The 18,064-nt window shown below is 41.2% G+C and overlaps 1 protein-coding gene across 8 annotated transcripts in view; it reads right to left on the bottom strand.

Moving 5' to 3' along the window:
* adgrb3 (adhesion G protein-coupled receptor B3) overlaps positions 1 to 17,589 on the bottom strand; it is a 418,594-nt gene extending 401,005 nt beyond the window's left edge. For 4 of the 8 annotated variants that reach the window (XM_061910383.1, XM_061910385.1, XM_061910384.1 and 1 more), the window contains exons 1-2: positions 16,974 to 17,587; positions 15,270 to 16,044 (exon numbers count right to left, since the gene is read on the bottom strand). In XM_061910383.1, coding sequence (XP_061766367.1) covers positions 15,270 to 16,029 — 760 coding nt within the window. In that variant the 5' untranslated portion in view covers positions 16,030 to 16,044; positions 16,974 to 17,587. Of the gene's footprint in view, positions 1 to 15,269; positions 16,045 to 16,973 lie in introns of all 8 variants that reach the window. The other 4 variants (XM_061910386.1, XM_061910388.1, XM_061910390.1 and 1 more) reach the window with 2 other exon arrangements.
* Positions 17,590 to 18,064: the final 475 nt, after the last annotated feature.

Genomic DNA, 18,064 nt, shown 5'->3' with positions numbered 1-18,064 from the left:
ATGTACTAATATGATCTTCTTCAAAAAACTCTCCAAACTTGAAGAGTACAAAGAAGAAGAACCATGATGAAGAATCTGAATCTATTTCATCCATCCATTAATTTTTAAGATAATCTTACTTATCTCACCATATGAACTATAACTTACTTCACTCATTATTATTCATTTATTTCTTTATTTTTTCATGTTATTAGTTATGTAGTATATTGTGCATACATTGAGAACAGAAAGTGAACAAACGTTTTATCAACTGCTATCAAAAGGAAAAGGGGTAGGATTAAATAAATTCTGCTTTTTTCTACTCCTTCTCGAGCAAATTGAATAGAGAAACTATAAATTGTGATTGCACCTGTCAATGTTTACTTTTGTATGCACATTAAATCAACCAAAAATCCTGACTTTGGAGCAATGTTCACAGACTTTAGTATTTGGCTCCTTATTAGATGCACCATGATTTCGGTCCTAACTTGTTCAAACCTCTTATGGAAGGTACTTTTCCTTGTTGGTGTCTCAAAAAGAGTAGAAATACAAGAACAAAAATGCCTACCTCTTTAGGACCAGCCTTTCTAGATATGTAAAGATTCGTATTTACAACATTATTAACATATACATACTACGCAAATATATTTAGTTTTTTGTAATGTGCTTAAGACCGATGTCAAACGAGTCACGGACCACAGATGGTCCATGTGCCGCACTTTGGTCAACCCAGCTGTGCTAATGGCCACTATAGACTTAGTAAAGTAGCGTATTTGTTCATCCTAAGGTCACATACAGGACGCGGGTTGTCTTACGTCAGCACCGGAAGTCGTAAAATCCACTGTTCAGCTGGCGTTTATTTTCGGGGATGAATGGGGAAGTCCTTCTTTAGCTGCCGTCTTGTGTTATCATATATTGCTGCCTTTGCACCTGTCAATTTTTACATTTTTTTATGCACATTAAATAAACAAAAAATCCTGACTTTGGAGCAATGTTCACAGACTTTAGTATTTGGCTCTCTATTAGATGCACCATGATTTCGGTCCTAACTTGTTCTAACCTCTTATGGAATGTAGTTTTTCTTGTTGGTGTCTCAATAAAGGTAGAAATACAAGAACAACAATGCCTACCTCTTTAGGACCACCTTTATAGATATGTAAAGATTCGTATTTACAACATTATTAACATATACATACTACGCAAATATATTTTGTTTTTTGTAATGTGCTTAAGACCGATGACAAACGAGTCACGGACCACACATGGTCCATGTGCCGCACTTTGGTCAACACAGCTGTGCTAATGGCCACTATAGTCTTAGTACCGTAGCATATTTGTTCATCTTATGGTCACATACAGGACGCGGGTTGTCTTACGACAGCACCGGAAGTCGTAAAATCCACTGCTCAGCTGGCGTTTATTTTCGGGGATGAATGGGGAAGTCCTTCTTTAGCTGCCCTTTTGTGTTATCATATATTGCTGCCTTTGCACCTGTCAATAATTGCATTTTTTATGCACATTAAATAAATAAAAAATCCTGACTTTGGAGCAATGTTCACAGACTTTAGTATTTGGCTCCTTATTAGATGCACCATGATTTCGGTCCTAACTTGTTCTAACCTCTTATGGAATGTAGTTTTTCTTGTTGGTGTCTCAATAAAGGTAGAAATACAAGAACAACAATGCCTACCTCTTTAGGACCACCCTTTCTAGATATGTAAAGATTCGTATTTACAACATTATTAACATATACATACTACGCAAATATATTTAGTTTTTTGTAATGTGCTTAAGACCGATGTCAAACGAGTCACGGACCACAGATGGTCCATGTGCCGCACTTTGGTCAACCCAGCTGTTCTAATGGCCACTATAGATTTAGTACCGTAGCGTATTTGTTCATCCTATGGTCACATACAGGACGCGGGTTGTCTTACGTCAGCACCGGAAGTCGTAAAATCCACTGTTCAGCTGGCGTTTATTTTGTGGGGGGGGGTCAATAGGGAAGTCCTTCTTGTTAAAGTTAAAAAGTTAAAGTACCAATGATTGTCACACACATACTAGATGTGGCGAAAATTCTCTGCATTTGGCCCATCACCCTTGATCACCTCCTGGGATGTGAGGGGAGCAGTGAGCAGCAGCGGTGCCGCACCCGGGAATCATTTATGGTGATTTAACCCCTAATTCCAAGGTAATAGGTCCCATTTTTATAGTCTTTGGTATGACTCGGCCGGGATTTGAACTCACGACCTACCGACCTCAGGGCGGACACTCTAACCACTAGGCCTGTGCCGTCTTGTGTTATCATATATTGCTGCATTTGCATCTGTTAAAGTATACTTTTGTATGCACATTAAATCAACCAAAAATCCTGACTTTGGAGCAATGTTCACGGACTATAGTATGTGGTTATCTATTAGATCATGGGAGTCAAACTCTGGCCCGCCGGGTAAATTAATTTGGCCCTTGACATTAACATTAGAGCTGGCCCGCCGCTGCAACACCGCATTCACCACTAATACTCATACTCGTCAACCCTCCCGATTTTCCCGGGAGACTCCCGAAGTTCAGTGCCCCTCCCGAATTTCTCCCGATTTCCACCTGGACAATAATATTGGGGGCGGGCCGTAAAAGCACTGCCTTTGGCGTTCTCTACATGTCGCCACGTCCGCTTTTCCTCCATACAAACAGCGTGCAGGCCCACTCACATAATATATGCGGCTCACACACACACACAAGTGTATGCAATGCATACTTGGTCAACAGCCATACAGGTCACACTGAGGGTGGCCGTATAAACAACTTTAACACTGTTACAAATATACGCCACACAGTGAACCCACAGCAAACAAGAATGACAAACACATTTCGGGAGAACATCCGCACCGTAACACAACATAAACACAACCGAACAAATACCCAGAACCCCTTGCATCACTAACTATTCAGGGACGCTACAATATACACCCCCGCTACCAGCAAACCCCGCCCCAACTCAAACCTGCCGCCGAAGAGAGGCATTCAATTTGTATTTTTATTTTATTTGATATGCCATTGATATTTTTTAAGTATTATTATTTTAAACTCAATTTTGCATGTCACTATATAGTTATACAAGCCTGGATTGGTCAATATTCAATGCAAAACTTGTTTGGGTCCCTATTAAAGGATTACTTTGTTCAACCTCGGCCCGCGGCTTCGTTCAGTTTTAAATTTTGGCCCACTCTGTATTTGAGTTTGACACCCCTGTATTAGATCCACCATGATTTCGGTCCTAACTTGTTCTAACCTCATATAGAAGATACTTTTCCTTGTTGCTGTTGCAAGCAGAGTAGAAATACAAGAACCTACACACACAAAACCACACACACACAGACATGCATGAGTGAGACAGAAAGGGAGAGAGAATTAAATCACAGTGAGTGTCAGTGCAGCACGGCGCCGCCTGCTTTTACAAGTTTTATGCATGAAACGGCGACGGCGATAAAAAATAAAGCTGCATAAATGAGTCAGGAGCTGTGTTTAGGCTTGCCATTGTGTCAGTTTGGTTTCCAAAGTGGCATCGCATCGACGAGCGAGGTCTGTCTTTTGTCTGCATAATCACCTTAAATATGTACGAGCTTTAACCTTTAATATAGCGCGTGCGACACAAGCCAGGCCGCAGATGCGGCGTGTGTGTGTGTGTGTGTGTGTGTGTGGAGCGTATAACCTCCAGCCCGCCTCGGCTTTTGATGCGTTCGGAAGGCGTCCCCCCCCAGCCCCCCGCTCAACAGGAAGTGAGAAGATCAAAGACGGGCGATTGTATCAAATAGAGCCCTTGTCGACTGTTTGTAATGCGTTATTGTTCATCAGGAACACCCACTCTGTCACTACCCCGCCAGGAGGGGAGACGGTGCTCTTTTAAAACCCAGTGTGTTGATCTTCCTCCTGTTATCCAGATGAAAACGGATTTATTCAAACCTCCCATCAACTAACACTATAAATAGATACTAGTGGAAAATCTTTTGAGAGGGGGGGGAAAAAAAAATAAGCTCTGCTCTTAAGCTGATATTAACATGCTGATAGAAAAAAAATGTCAAATGTTATTCTGGAGCAGAGAATTCCCTTTGCAAATAAGCATCATGTCCCGGTGATGTGATCATAGGATGCAAGTGCATTATCGTTTGTAGATACACTGCTACTTGGCTAACACGTGAGCGGTAGTGGTAATATACACCGGAAACGAGTCGACGCCTTACTTTGCATGGCCAGGAAAAACGGGTACATTAGTAAATGCTTTCAGATTTTTTTCAACTGCTGTCATTCACTTTTATAATGACTGTTTTCAATGTAAAGAACAGCGGTTTGTTGAAAAAAATAAACACAATTGATTTATTGGAAATAGCACTATTTGTTGTTCAAATCTGTCAGAGGTCTCCAGGGTCCATCCCTTAGACCAGTGGTTCTCAACCTTTTTTCAGTGATGTACCCACTGTGAACATTTTTTTAATTCAAGTACCCCCTAATCCAGGGGTAGGGAACCTATGGCTCGCGAGCCAGATGTGGCTCTTTTGATGACTGCATCTGGCTCTCGGATAAATCTGTGCTGACATTGCTTAACGCAATAAGTAATGAATAATTCCACTTGTAATCACAGTGTTAAAAATAACGTTAAAAATATAAAAATGCTCATGCATTTGAATCCATCCATCCTTTTTTCTACCGCACTTGTTCAAGAAGTTGCCTTAAGGGTAAGAAATAATTTATTTATTATTGATTAGTGTCGGGGTAGCCCTCCTGGGGGTTTTTCAGACCACCAAGCACCGACATGAGAGCCTGTTTCAGCGTTACAATATTGTTTTATTTTTCAATACGTCTCTCAGTTGCTTTCCAACAATTGTCTTTTTCTCTTTTGTTCTCGCTCGCACTCTGGCTCCAGCCCCAACCCCGTCTCTCTTCCTGGCTGCTGCTTACAAACAGAGCGACAGGTGATTAGATAACAAGGCTCATTCATGCACCTGTTACTGATTTCGAGGCCGGTCCTGGAAACACCCCGCTTTGCTGCAGACCCGCAGGCCACGCCCCCTCCTAAGTTAGCTTCAGAATAACAACGTTATTACAAAGAATAAGAGACCTATTATACTCTAGAAATGTTGGTCTTTCGTAAAAATGCACACGTTTAGTTGTGTTCAGTGTTAAAAATATATCATATGGCTCTTACGTAAATACATTTTAAAATATTTGGCTTCTTGGCTCTCTCAGCCAAAAAGGTTCCCGACCCCTGCCCTAATCAGAGCAAAGCATTTTTGGTTAAAAAAAAAAAAAGAGATAAAGAAGTAAAATACAGCACTATGTCATCAGTTTCTGATTTATTAAATTGTATAACAGTGCAAAATATTGCTCATTTGTAGAATTGTTGCTATTTTTAGAATATTAAAAAAAATATATCTCACGTACCGCTTGGCATACCTTCAAGTACCCCCAGGGGTACGCGTACCCCAATTTGAGAACCACTGCCTTAGACCAATGTTTTTAAAACCTTTTCTGAGCCAAGGCACATTTTTTTCCATGAAAAATCCCAAGGCACACCACCAGCAGAAAACATAAAGAAATTAAACTCAGCAGCCAATATTGACGGTAAAAGTCGTCCCCGCAATTGTTGGATATACATTCAAACCTATAAATTCTAAATCCTTGTTTTTTTTAAAACTTCACAGAGCGCCTTAGAAGCCGGAGCGCCTAAAGTAAGGAATACATTTAGTAAAGCTTACCCAACCCGGAAACATCTTATTTTGTACATGCTGTAATGATAAGTGGCAACTTGTCCAGGGTGTACCCCGCTTTCCGCCCGAAAGCAGCTGAGAAAGGGACAAGCGGTAGAAAATGGATGGATGGATGTAATTAAAAGTGTGACCAGTAGATGGCAGTCAAACATAAGAGATAAGTGTAGTCTGCACTATGACAGCAATATGACTCAAGTAAACAACACCAACATATTATATGTTCCATTTAAAATATAGAATATTACACACGGCACTCAAAAATCTATCAAAATGTTTTAGTACAACTTTGGTAAGCTATGAAGCCTCACTGCTAGATGTGATTCAACATACAAGTATTACTATGGCTTGTGTATAAAGTAAGACGTATTATCTGGCGTTCTGTTTCACAATATTATGCAAAAGCAACTTTTCTTACCTTCTGGTACCTGCTGGTCTGTATTTGGGATCTGCATGAATCCGGAAAAATTGCACGATTCCACCTTTGTAGTCTGTGGCGACCCCATAGTTGATAAGATTCTTCTTTTTCTCTATCCTCTTGTTACGGGACATCATCCCCCGCGGTTGCCATTTCTAGTATAAATCACTGTAAAGTTCTTACTTATATCTGTCAGTAAACTTGCCATGAAAGCACTAAAACATACCGGTGTAGTGAGTTTACATTATTCACCCAAGGAACTTTAGTTGTTAGAGTTCCGGTCGAAGGGTTTTTCACGGGACACTGGGGCGTTGTTGTTTCCGGATAAGGAGATGCTGCTCAGTTATTGATTTAAGTAAAGTCTGACTGTCATTAAAACACTTAGCTCAATCTTTTGACACTTTTTCCGCCCCTGTCCTTGCACGCTACACCGCTACAACAAAGATGTCGGGGAGAAGACGCTGCCAAAGGTGAGCCACGTAAAAAAGACCGCACACAAAACGCCGCAACCGGAAGCGACTGTCAGAAAGCGGCTTGAAGATGATCTGTAAAACATAATCTATGCAACATTTTGACCAAAGAACCACCATTACGTGTTATGTGGATCACAAGGAAGTGTTTGGAATTTAGAAACATATAATATCAATATGACTCCTTTAATGCGCCCTATAATCTATAATATATATGAAAAAAGTTCAAAAATCGACCATTCATTGGCAGTGCACCTTATAATCCGGTGCGCCCTATGGTCCGTAAAATACAGTTCAAGTTTGCAATAAATTAATTTCAATAAAACTACAGTAAAACTCAATCAAGCGCCATATTCCAACCAGAAGGAGCGACAGCGAGGTCGGCCAATCGCACATCAAGAAACGGCAGAGCTGAAGAGCTGATCGATAAGCTTGTGGGACGGCTAAAGGAAAACAGGCTTGTGCTTGAGCATCCTAACGCTTGATCCGGCTCCATTCAGTACAGCACAACATTGCCTTTGGAAGGTAAAAACTGCAGGGGACCAAATCTGCCTACTGCTTTTTCAAAAAGGGCACAGAGTGTGAACTGGTTGGTCCGAGAATATTAAGAAGTCACATTTTCACTATGAAATATGATTTAGTTGTTGCTACATGTTTTTCCATTGTTGCACTGGGTACCAAAGTAATCCTTTTTGCCACCATACTAAGGGGTAGTAAAGACAGTGGAACAGTAACGGGTGGAGATGGACACACACATTTCTGATTAGTCAAAGATGCAGCACTTTTGGACCATTCCAAACCAAGTTGTTTTGCTCGGTGGCAATATGGCTTACAGAAAGCAATCCAAGGTTGCCATGGTAATGATACATGCACTAGTCCTTCTATGACAGGGGTCGGCAACCCAAAATGTAAATAAAAGCCATATTGGACCAAAAATACCAAAAAAAAAATCTGTCTGGAGTTGCAAAAAATGCAGAGCCTTATATATGTGTTAAAATGACGGCAACACATGATGTAAGTGTCTATATTAAATATATTAGACTGCTATCAAAATGACTGTGTGTTAGAGATGCGCGGATAGGAAATTATATCATCCGCATCCGCATCACCAAGGTCGTCATCCACCCGCCGTCCACCCGAACCAACATTTTATCAGGACCGTACCCGCCCGCCAACCGCCCGCTTCCGCAATTACACGTTCAAGGTTGAAAGGCATACTGGGTGATACAGAGTACACTGATGGTTGTGATATAAACAACTTTAACACTTACTAATATGCGCCACGGTGTGAAGCCACACAATACAAGATTGACAAACACATTTCGGGAGAACATCCTCACATTAACACAACATAAACGCAACACAACAAATACCCATAATCCTTTGTATCCGTGACAATTCCTGAATATATTTTACACCCCCGGGCCCCCAACCCCGCCCACCTTACCGACACAAGGGGGGGTTTGCTGCTAGTGTGGTGTATAAAATAGTCAGGGGTGTCATGAATACAAAGGATTATGGGTATTTGTTGTGTTGCGTTTATGTTGTGTTACTGTGAGGATGTTCTCCCGAAATGTGTTTGTCGTTCTTAATTGGCGTGGCTTCACAGCGTGGCGCATATTCCTAAGAGTGTTAAAATTGTTTATATCACAACCATTAGTGTACTCTGTGTCACCCAGTATGCCTTGCAGTCGTGTGCGTGTTGCCGTGGAAGCCACACACAACATGTTGCTGGACTGACAAGCAGATTGTACATGTTGTAGTAGGCGACAAAGCCAATGGTTTCATAGCACGCCCTGATACTTAATATCTGGGTGACTACCGGCAGTCATTCAGGAGAATAATAGCGGTTCTTATTGTGTCCTTCGCTTTAGGACACGGGTCTTAAATGTCACTTTGTATGGCAAAGGATTCCGATCACAGAACCATGAATGTCAAATATTTCCGGATGGTGCAACCGCCACCCGCCCGAATCTAATTAAAATCTATTTTTTCGTCATGTCAACCGCCCGACCCGCGGTTTATCCGCGGACTACGCGGATGAGACCGCAAACCGCCCATCTCTACTGTACTGTGTGTCGCAGGCTCATGCAAATCTTCGTTGACAGAAGTGTTGAAATGCAATATTTGTTCTACACATTTTTACAACATTAGAAAACATTACTAAAACGGAGGTTTCTCACAGGGTGTGATAACTCTTGGAAAGTACTGGCTTAGAATGGTATAGATGATATACAAAGATTTAGATGTGTGTGTTCAAGTTGAAGGAAACAGAAACTACACATAAAATGACCTCAAATATACCTCAAATATGAGGCATAACGATGCATTATGTACAACAAAGCTCATCTTTGTGGACTCACGCACAGCATAAAACGTTTGATGGACAAATAGAGACAATGAAGCAGTGGCATAAAACACGTCCTTCTGTGGCAGCATATACATGTAAACAAAGTATGGTGCGTTCACAGACTTCCGAAGTTAGAAATACTCGCACCAGTGAAGCATTTCTAATGTAAACTGTGGGATTTCTAACAATAACAAATGTTTGTGTCATGTTTGTCCTCCTACAGAAACCATATTAAAACAAAACATTATTTTTTTCAGCAGCGACCCAACTATTGCATACACGTCTCGCCTATGTGGTCTGAAGGGAGTGAATCCTGCAATTGTTACTTTATTACCATAAGGGAGACTCTGAAGACCATCGACGTTTGCCCCATCCTTGTGTCCCCTTTAAATCAAAACAATCATATCATCGCTGCATTTCTGAAACAACACTACCTGTTTTCCCGCAATATGTGTCAAGACAGGCTCTCCAGGTGGCTCAAGACGCATTACCGCATTAGTCTATGCTGACCTTATCAGAAGCATTTACCGTTAAAAGGCAATGTGTAGTCAGAACATGTTGCAATGCTCAATGGCGGCCCTACAATCTATAATGAAAGGACATAAAGGCTTGTAGTCTAATCATGTTTATTGTACACATCATTCCACAGGTGTAGAAGCTAACCAGCGAATGTTGCATGGGGTCCGCCCATTTCACGACACAAATAGAAGTAGCATCTTTATCGTCCATTGCTGTTTTTTTTTTTAATTAAGAATGCCTAAGGACATTTTGCAGCCATTTGGACTGTGCTGGGGTACAATTTACAGCACTTTTTTCTCCTAGAAAATATATTACTGTGGAACCTCTGAGATTAAACACAATCTGGTGTGATCTTTCCCCATAGGACATAATCAAAATATTTGGTCAAACATTCAGGAGTGTACAAGTGTAGGTTTTGTGTCGTAAAAACCCGACTGTGAACGTGGCTCGTTTAATTAATCAGAAGCAGGCGATAATTGGAGAGGGAGAATACGTACAACATCCTGTTTTTGGAATGTAATGATGATTCGAAGTATATGCGGAGGTGGAAGGGAAAATTTAGCTCTAATTGATCGCATGGTCGTTTTTACCAAGCAGCAACACAACCAATATTGAATAGTGTAAGTTAGCTCTTTCTAGTGATGGTACAGGTACCGGTACCAAAAATATTTCAATACTTTTCGATGCTTTTCGGTACTTTTCTAAATAAAGTGGACCACAAAAAATTGCATTGTTGTTTTTTTTTTTTTTTAATACAAATCTTAGGGTACATTAAACATATGTTTCTTAATGCAAGTTTGTCCTTAAATAAAATAGTGACCATACAAGACAACTTGTCTTTTATTAGTAAGTAAACAAAATAAGGCTCCTAATTAGTCTGCTGACATATGCCGCGACAAATTGTGTCATTTTCCATTCTATTATTTTGTCAGTACCGAATATGATTTATTAGCATCGCGGTACTGTACTAATACCGGTATACCGTACAACCCTAGCTCTGACAATAACAATGTTGCTATGGCTTGGGTACTATGCAAGTCATGGCATGTAAATAAAGCATTGTTGGCAGCTTTAGTATGATTTTTTAGAGGGCTTTATAGGCCAAATAGATAAATCGCAATTACCTGCATTGTTAGCTGCCTCTTACTATCAGTTTTTCACTACTTAGAACAGACATAAAAAGAGAAAAATGTCTCACATGGGGCTTGTGAATTTTTAAAAAAGTAAAATTTTTCATTTAAGACGTAAAAACAACAAAACTGTTCAACTAGGGCTGTTGAATAAACATGATTAATCAATTCATTCATCGTTATTATCAATCTGAATACAAATCGTACACAATCATCCCATATTCAGCAAAGAATGACTGAATAACCCGGAAACCTTTCTGCTGACGCATTTCTGGCAGTTTGTCCAAGTTGTGTTGCTGTCCCGCTCTCGCAACGAGGAAGCTGAAGCGTTAGTGACTGGCTGCACAAGCAAACAAGTCAATATGGAGGACGCTAAACAGTCCGTCGGCCATCTCAATGGAATATTTGAGCACAAAGCACTTCCATTGTAAAACAGCACATTCATAACAAAGGGAGTAAGAGGTCTACATAAATACGGATACATGTTTGTTTAAATGATGATGCTAAAGGGGAGCTACGGTATATTGAGTTTTGTCCTTTCTAACTTATAAATGTTGTTACAATGTTGGATGCTCGTGTTTAACAATGTCAAAGTAACCAACCGCACTCGAAGGTTCATGCCTTTTGCCATGAGCTTGCACGCAGTTTTGGGTGCTTCTGTTTGCAGGGTTTTGGAGTCTGGCTACGTTGTGATGGCACCGCCAAATTTTTTCGAGGGGACATTAAATCAAGGTCTCAGCCACAGAGGGAGAACATCCCCACCTCAGGTAATGAGGAAACACAAAAGAGAGGTACGGTAAAGTATCATTTTCACCTAATCTTGCCATGTGCATAAGAAAAAACCTAGTGACCATACATCCATCCATAAATGCTACTAAAAGCAACTGTTTATATGCAGAGTCTGAATCGATCAGATGGTTACCTAATGTTGTGACCAGGTGAATCTACATCGTGTTTATGTTCGATCTTAGCGGTATATAAAAAAAAAAAAAAATATATATATATATATATATATATATATATATATATATATATATATATAAGGGGTGTGGGAAAAAATCGATTCGAATTTGAATCGCGATTCTCACGTTGTGCAATTCAGAATCGATTCTCATTTTTTAAAAATCAATTCTTTTTTTTATATATATATATTTTTTTTTATCAATCCAACTAAACAATACACAGCAATACCATAACAATGCAATCCAATTCCAAAACCAAACCAGACCCAGCAACACTCAGAACTGCAATAAACAGAGCAATTGAGAGAAGACAAAAACACAACACAGAACAAACCATAAGTAGTGAAACAAAAATCAATATTATCAAAAACAGTATCAATATTAGTTATAATTTCAGCATGGCAGTTATTAAAAGTCCTTCATTGACGTTATCATTAGACATTTATAAAAAATTTAAAAAAGAACAATAGTGTCACAGTGGCTTACACTTGCATCGCATCTCATAAGCTTGACAACACACTGTGTCCAATATTTTCACAAAAGATAAAATAAGTCATATCTTTGGTTTGTTTAATAGTTAAAAAACATTTACATTATTGCAATCAGTTGATAAAACATTGTCCTTTACAATCATAAAAGCTTTTTACAAAAATCTACTACTCTGCTTGCTTGTCAGCAGACTGGGGTAGATCCTGCTGAAATCCTATGTATTGAATGAATAGAGAATCCTTTTAAATCAGGAAAAAATCATTTTTGAATCGATAATCATGTTGAATCGAAAAAAATAAATAGATTTTGAATCGGATCGTGACCTCAAGAATCGATATTAAATCGAATTGTGGGACACTCAAGGATTCGCAGCTCTTATATACATACATACAGTACAGGCCAACAGTTTGGACACACCTTCTCATTCAACCTTTTTTCTTTATTTTCATGACTATTTACATTGTAGATTGTCATTGAAGGCATCACAACTATGACTGAACAAAGGCAAAATAACTAGAAACATGTTTTATATTTGAGTTTCTTCAAAATAGCCACCCTTTTCTTTGATTACTTTTCCGCACACTCTCTGCATTCTCTTGATGAGCTTCAAGAGGTAGTCACCTGAAATGGTTTTCACTTCACAGGTGTGCTTAAAGCTCATCGAGAGAATGCCAGGAGTGTGCAAAGCAGTAATCAGAGCAAAGGGTGGCTATTTTGAAGAAACCGGAATATAAAACGTGTGTATGTATTTATGTATATAAATATATATTTAAATGTATGTTTAAAAAGTGTACATTTTAAAATATGAATCATGATACTGTGGGAGATGTTGGGGTGTGGTTTCATTTGCAATCTGGTAACGCCTCCACAAACAAACGTCTTACAGACGGACTGAAAATATGGTTTATATAATCTTATCTAATCTTATCTAGACCTCAATGAAGGGTTTTAAATGTAGTTTAAAATTGCCATAGGTCCCCTTTAAAGACGTTCAATAAACATGTCAAACATATATCCAGTTCACCACCTTTTTGAGTCTCTTGGTTCATGCAAAATTAAACGTGTTTAATATAATCAAAAAATATGTATTGAATTGTGATTATTGGAAATTAAATTCACAAAAAAACTATGTGATTAATCTGATTGCTTTTGTTTTAAAGGCCTACTGAAACCCACTAGTACCGACCACGCAGTCTGATAGTTTATACATCAATGATGAAATATTAACATTGCAACACATGCCAATACGGCCGGTTTAGTTTACTAAATTACAATTTTAAATTTCCCGCAGAGTTTCTTGTTGAAAATGTCGCGGAATGATTACGCGTACGATGACGTGTGTTTGTGACGTCTCGGGTTGTAGCGGACATATTAGCCCAGCACCACACACGGCAAAATGTCGTCTCTTTTCATCACACAATTACACAGTATTTTGGACATCTGTTTTGCTTAGTCTTTTGCAATTTGTTCAATTAATAATGGAGACTATAAAGAATATTGCTGTTGGTGGAAAGCGGTGGATTGCAGCTGTCTTTAGCACCGAAACACAGCCGGTGTTTCTTTGTTTGTTGTGAAGCTTTAACACAGAGCGGTCAAGCGAACATGTTTCACTACGTCAACCAGCAAGTTTTTGGATGGTAAAATTGTGATATTAAGTCGGCTCTTACCGGAGACCTCAGTGGATTATGGGACCTCCTCCTGTAGCTGTCAAAAAGGCTGCTGTGGTCTTGGCTCCTCGGCTTCTTTCAGAGACGCTGGTGTTCACCACAGCCCTCCGACTTTCAGGTATGACTTTACAATCTTACTAAAACACTATTAAAACAATAAGCATTTAAGGTATCTTCCAGGGCTTCACGGTGGGAGAGGGGTTAGTGCGTCTGCCTCACAATACAAAGGTCCTATAGTCCTGGGTTCAATCCCAGGCTCGGGATCTTTCCGTGTGGAGTTTGCATGTTTGCACGTGAATGCGTGGGTTCCCTCCGGGTACTCTGGCTTCCTCCCACCTCCAAAGACATGCACCTGGGGATAGGTTGATTGGCAACACTAAATTGGCCCTAGTGTTTGAATGTGAGTGTGACTGTTGTCTGTCTATCTGTGTTGGCCCTGCGATGAGGTGGCGACTTGTCCAGGGTGTACCCCGCCTTCCGCCCGATTGTAGCTGAGATAGGCGCCAGCACCCCCCGCGACCCCAAAAGGGAATAAGCGGTATAAAATGGATGGATGGATGGATCTTCCATAATTATCCTAGTAAATGTGTCTAATCACATCTGAAACGGTCCCACTGCCGCCGCCTGGAGCCGTCGCCTTTTTTTTTAATTTTGTGCTTCACTCTAACTTTCCTCGTCCACAAATCTTTCATCCTCGCTCAAAATAACGGGGAAATTGTCGTTTTTTTCTGTCCGAATAGCTCTTGCTGCTGGAGGCTATGATTGTAAACAATGTGAGAATGTGAGGAGCCTCACAACCCGTGACGTCATCCGCACATCGTCTGCTACTTCCGGCAAAGGCAAGGCTTTTTTCTTAGCGACCAAAAGCTGCAAACTTTATCGTGGATGTTCTTTACTAAATCCTTTCAGCAAAAATATGGCAATATCGTGAAATGATCAAGCATGACACATATAATGGGCCTGCTATCCCCGTTTAAATAGGAAAGTCTCATTTCAGTAGGCCTTTAACATCACCAATGCAAAGGCGATAAACACTTTGTTTATTATTAACACACGTTTTAGCATACTTATCACACGAATGTACAAAGAAGTGCGTTTAATATGAGTCTGATTACATTGCGTAACTCTTGCTTGATATATGCCAAAAAAATTGCCCAAAATGAAGCAAAAGACATACTAGTATTTGTCTTGTAGGTGTATGTTGATGCCTGATCAAACGTCATTGTTTTGACCTGAGATGAATACCTTTCCCCAAAAAATGTTCGGATAATTCTGACTTCAGAAGTTCCACCTTAAAAGGTTTCCAACTCCAAGCTCGTTTTTGTCCAATTAGTGAGGCAATTAATGCAACCTCTACTGTATGTGTGCTCTTTGTTTCATGGGCCATCACACTTTGAGACATGCAGTATAGGACAAGGGCAAGAAGTAGGGAGTGATTGACGTGCACATTAAATGATCCTATCTTTGCAAATACAGAGCTCCGTTAGGGAGTCGGCACAGAGGAAAGGAGGAGGTGGGATACTCACCTTCTTTGGGAGGCCGCTTGACTTCCGCGCTCAGATTGCAGACCTGGCCGGCGTGCAGCTGTGGCGACAAGCAGCCCTCCGTCTGCGCGTTGAGGGGTAAAACCACATTGTTGAGCATGAGCATGCTCTCGGACTCGCCGCCCCCTAAATGCTGGGGACACGTGCATTTGGTGTAGACTATGCCGCACGTCTCCACGGTGCCCTTTTCTAGTTTCAGGCAGTTCTCCAGCCACGTGCAGAGCACCTGGCAACCGAACTGGCTGGGGCTGGCCTTGTTCAGCACCAGGAACTCCACAATGGACTTCTCCTCCTCCTCCTCCTCCAGCTTCTGCGGCGTCAATCCGTTGGAGTCGGCGGGGAAAACTCTCCGCAGCTGAGCGAAGTTCTTGTCGTAGAGCAAAAAGACGTAGACGTTCTTGGAGTCGCAGAGGTACACGATGGACTCGTTGACCTTGAGCAAGGCATTGATCTTCTCGTGCGAGTAGTGATCAAACTGATAGGCCAGCAGGGAGTACTCGGAGCAGCTCAGGTCTTGCTTGTATAGCTTCAGGTAGATGCTGTATTTGGTGGGGTCCGGGTTCTCCAGCGTCCACGTGCAGTTGGTGTAGTTCTTGGGGAACATTTCGGTCACAGAGTAGGATCCGTAGATGACCCCTTTGACCAGGGTGGAACACCAGTAATCTTGGGCGCCAGTTAATCCAAACATAACCAGAAGATAGGTGGAAAATATATAAATCAACAGGTTGCGAACAGCCTTCATCCTATGTCATTTGGCCTGCAGAGGGGGAGACAAAAAGGGGCGACACAGATGATCCATGAAGCATTTTTTTGGAATTTCCACCCAAAAAAAAAAAAAAAGAAATAGCCACATAAAACCTCAGGCATGTGCTGTGCCTGCCTCACTACTGTACTTTGTGCAAACATTGCCACCTTGTGGTTACTCCGGTCATTATTTATTTATTTCTGCATGGCTCTGTTGTGGGTGACATGCATAAGACATTTAGATGCTGTTAACTGGGTCAAAACTAAATGCCTGAAGATGGATGCTGAAATTGACATCGTTTCTTTACGCGTGGAATGTGCATGCAAGAAAAACTTGCATGCACATTTCACTTGTGGGACAAACCAATCTGGATGTAAACCTCCATTCTGGACAATGCCATTTGATAGGAGTGTGTGCGGGTGTGCACGACAGGCGTGTGAACGAGAAGAGGACGGGGGAGAGAGAGAGAAATAGAGAGCGAGAGAGAGAGAATGCAATGTCCTGATTGCTTTAATCCTGCAGGCAATGCAGCTGCGAGCGGGTGCATGCGCGCCGCCGTGGAAGACGGCCACGATGGAATTGCGCGTATGGCCGTTATGCATATATGCACACACATTGTGGAATGTAAAAAAAAATAACATAAATAAAAAAAATAAAAAAGGGTGTGTGCCGTCTTTAACTTATTTGTGTAATGGAGATGGACACGAATGCAGGATTCATGGTGCGTGGGGGGTGCGTGGGGATGGGAGGGGGAGGGAAGGGGTGCGCGCTTCCCAAAAAGCAGACGTCTCTCTTGAGATGTGATGGAGACACTTTAAAGTGAAGAAACAAAAACAAAAAAAATGAATAACAAGACATTGCGTGTGCATATGCAAGCTCATTGAAAAGCATAACTTTGAGTATTATTGAAAAAAAATAATAATAAAAAAATTAAATCTTACCTTACACCTGCGGAAGCTATGGCTATTTTCCCAACATACTTGAGCGCATCCTTCTTTATGAATCAGTTCTGCAGCCCTCCGACGGTCCCATACTCCAACGCACACGCACACGCACACACAAGTCCGGCGCAACAAGATGCTCGGAGGGTGGGGGGTAAAATAAATGAAAGCCCCAAAAAAATTCAAAAAAATGCGTTAGACTCCGATTTGCCCGCTCGTATCCACGTTCCACCTCCTCCTCATCGGCACAGGCTTTCCCATCCACGATTTTAAAAAAAAATATTAAAAAAAAAAAAAAAAATACCGTCACTGAATCTAACACTAAAAAAAGCCAAAACTACGACCCATAAACTGTTATTTTGTTCTACCACAACACCGCAGGTTCATTCGTCATCTCTATTCCGTTCCAAGTCGTCAAAAAGCATCCTCTGGTCATGTCGAGGAGGAGGGAGAGAAGAAAAAGAAGGAGAAGAGGGGGGGAAATAAAATCCGTGCTTATACGCGAAAAAAGGCGCTTTAGTGGCTGCTTGCAGAGCTCCAGGAGCGGGGCTGCAATATCACGTCACGCTCTCAGCAGCACCACGCACACGCACGTTCACTTCTTACTGCGTCTGGCACCAGCACCCACTTTCTTGCTGCCCTCCCTCTCCTCCTCCTCCTCCACCTTCCCTGTTTCCCTCTTTTCTTCCCACTTAATTCCAATCAAAAGGGGTCCGTCCCCCCCATGAACTGGACCCCCTCTCAGTCGTGTTTGCATCACACCAGCAGCCTTCAAAGATGGAATATTTCATTTTTAATTTTTACCCCCCACCCCATGTGGATGAGATTAACTGTGATTTCCAAAATAAAATCAGCGCCCTCTGTCTGCTGCTGTCTTTGGACCGTCCTTGTTTTCCCACTATATTGCCAAAAGTATTTGGCCACCCGTCCAAATGATCAGAATCAGGTGTCCTAATCACTTGGTCCGGCCACAGGTGTATATGATCAAGTACTTATGCATGGAGACTGTTTCTACAAAACGTTTGTGGAAGAATGGGCCGATCTCAGGAGCTTAGTGATTTCCAGCTTAGAGCTGTCATAGGATGCCACCT

The sequence above is a fragment of the Nerophis ophidion genome, linkage group LG09 (genome assembly GCF_033978795.1).
Source record: "Nerophis ophidion isolate RoL-2023_Sa linkage group LG09, RoL_Noph_v1.0, whole genome shotgun sequence".
Taxonomy (NCBI): Eukaryota; Metazoa; Chordata; class Actinopteri; order Syngnathiformes; family Syngnathidae; genus Nerophis; species Nerophis ophidion.
Note: the sequence above shows the minus strand (reverse complement) of the source record. Positions and strands in the feature narration are given on the sequence as shown.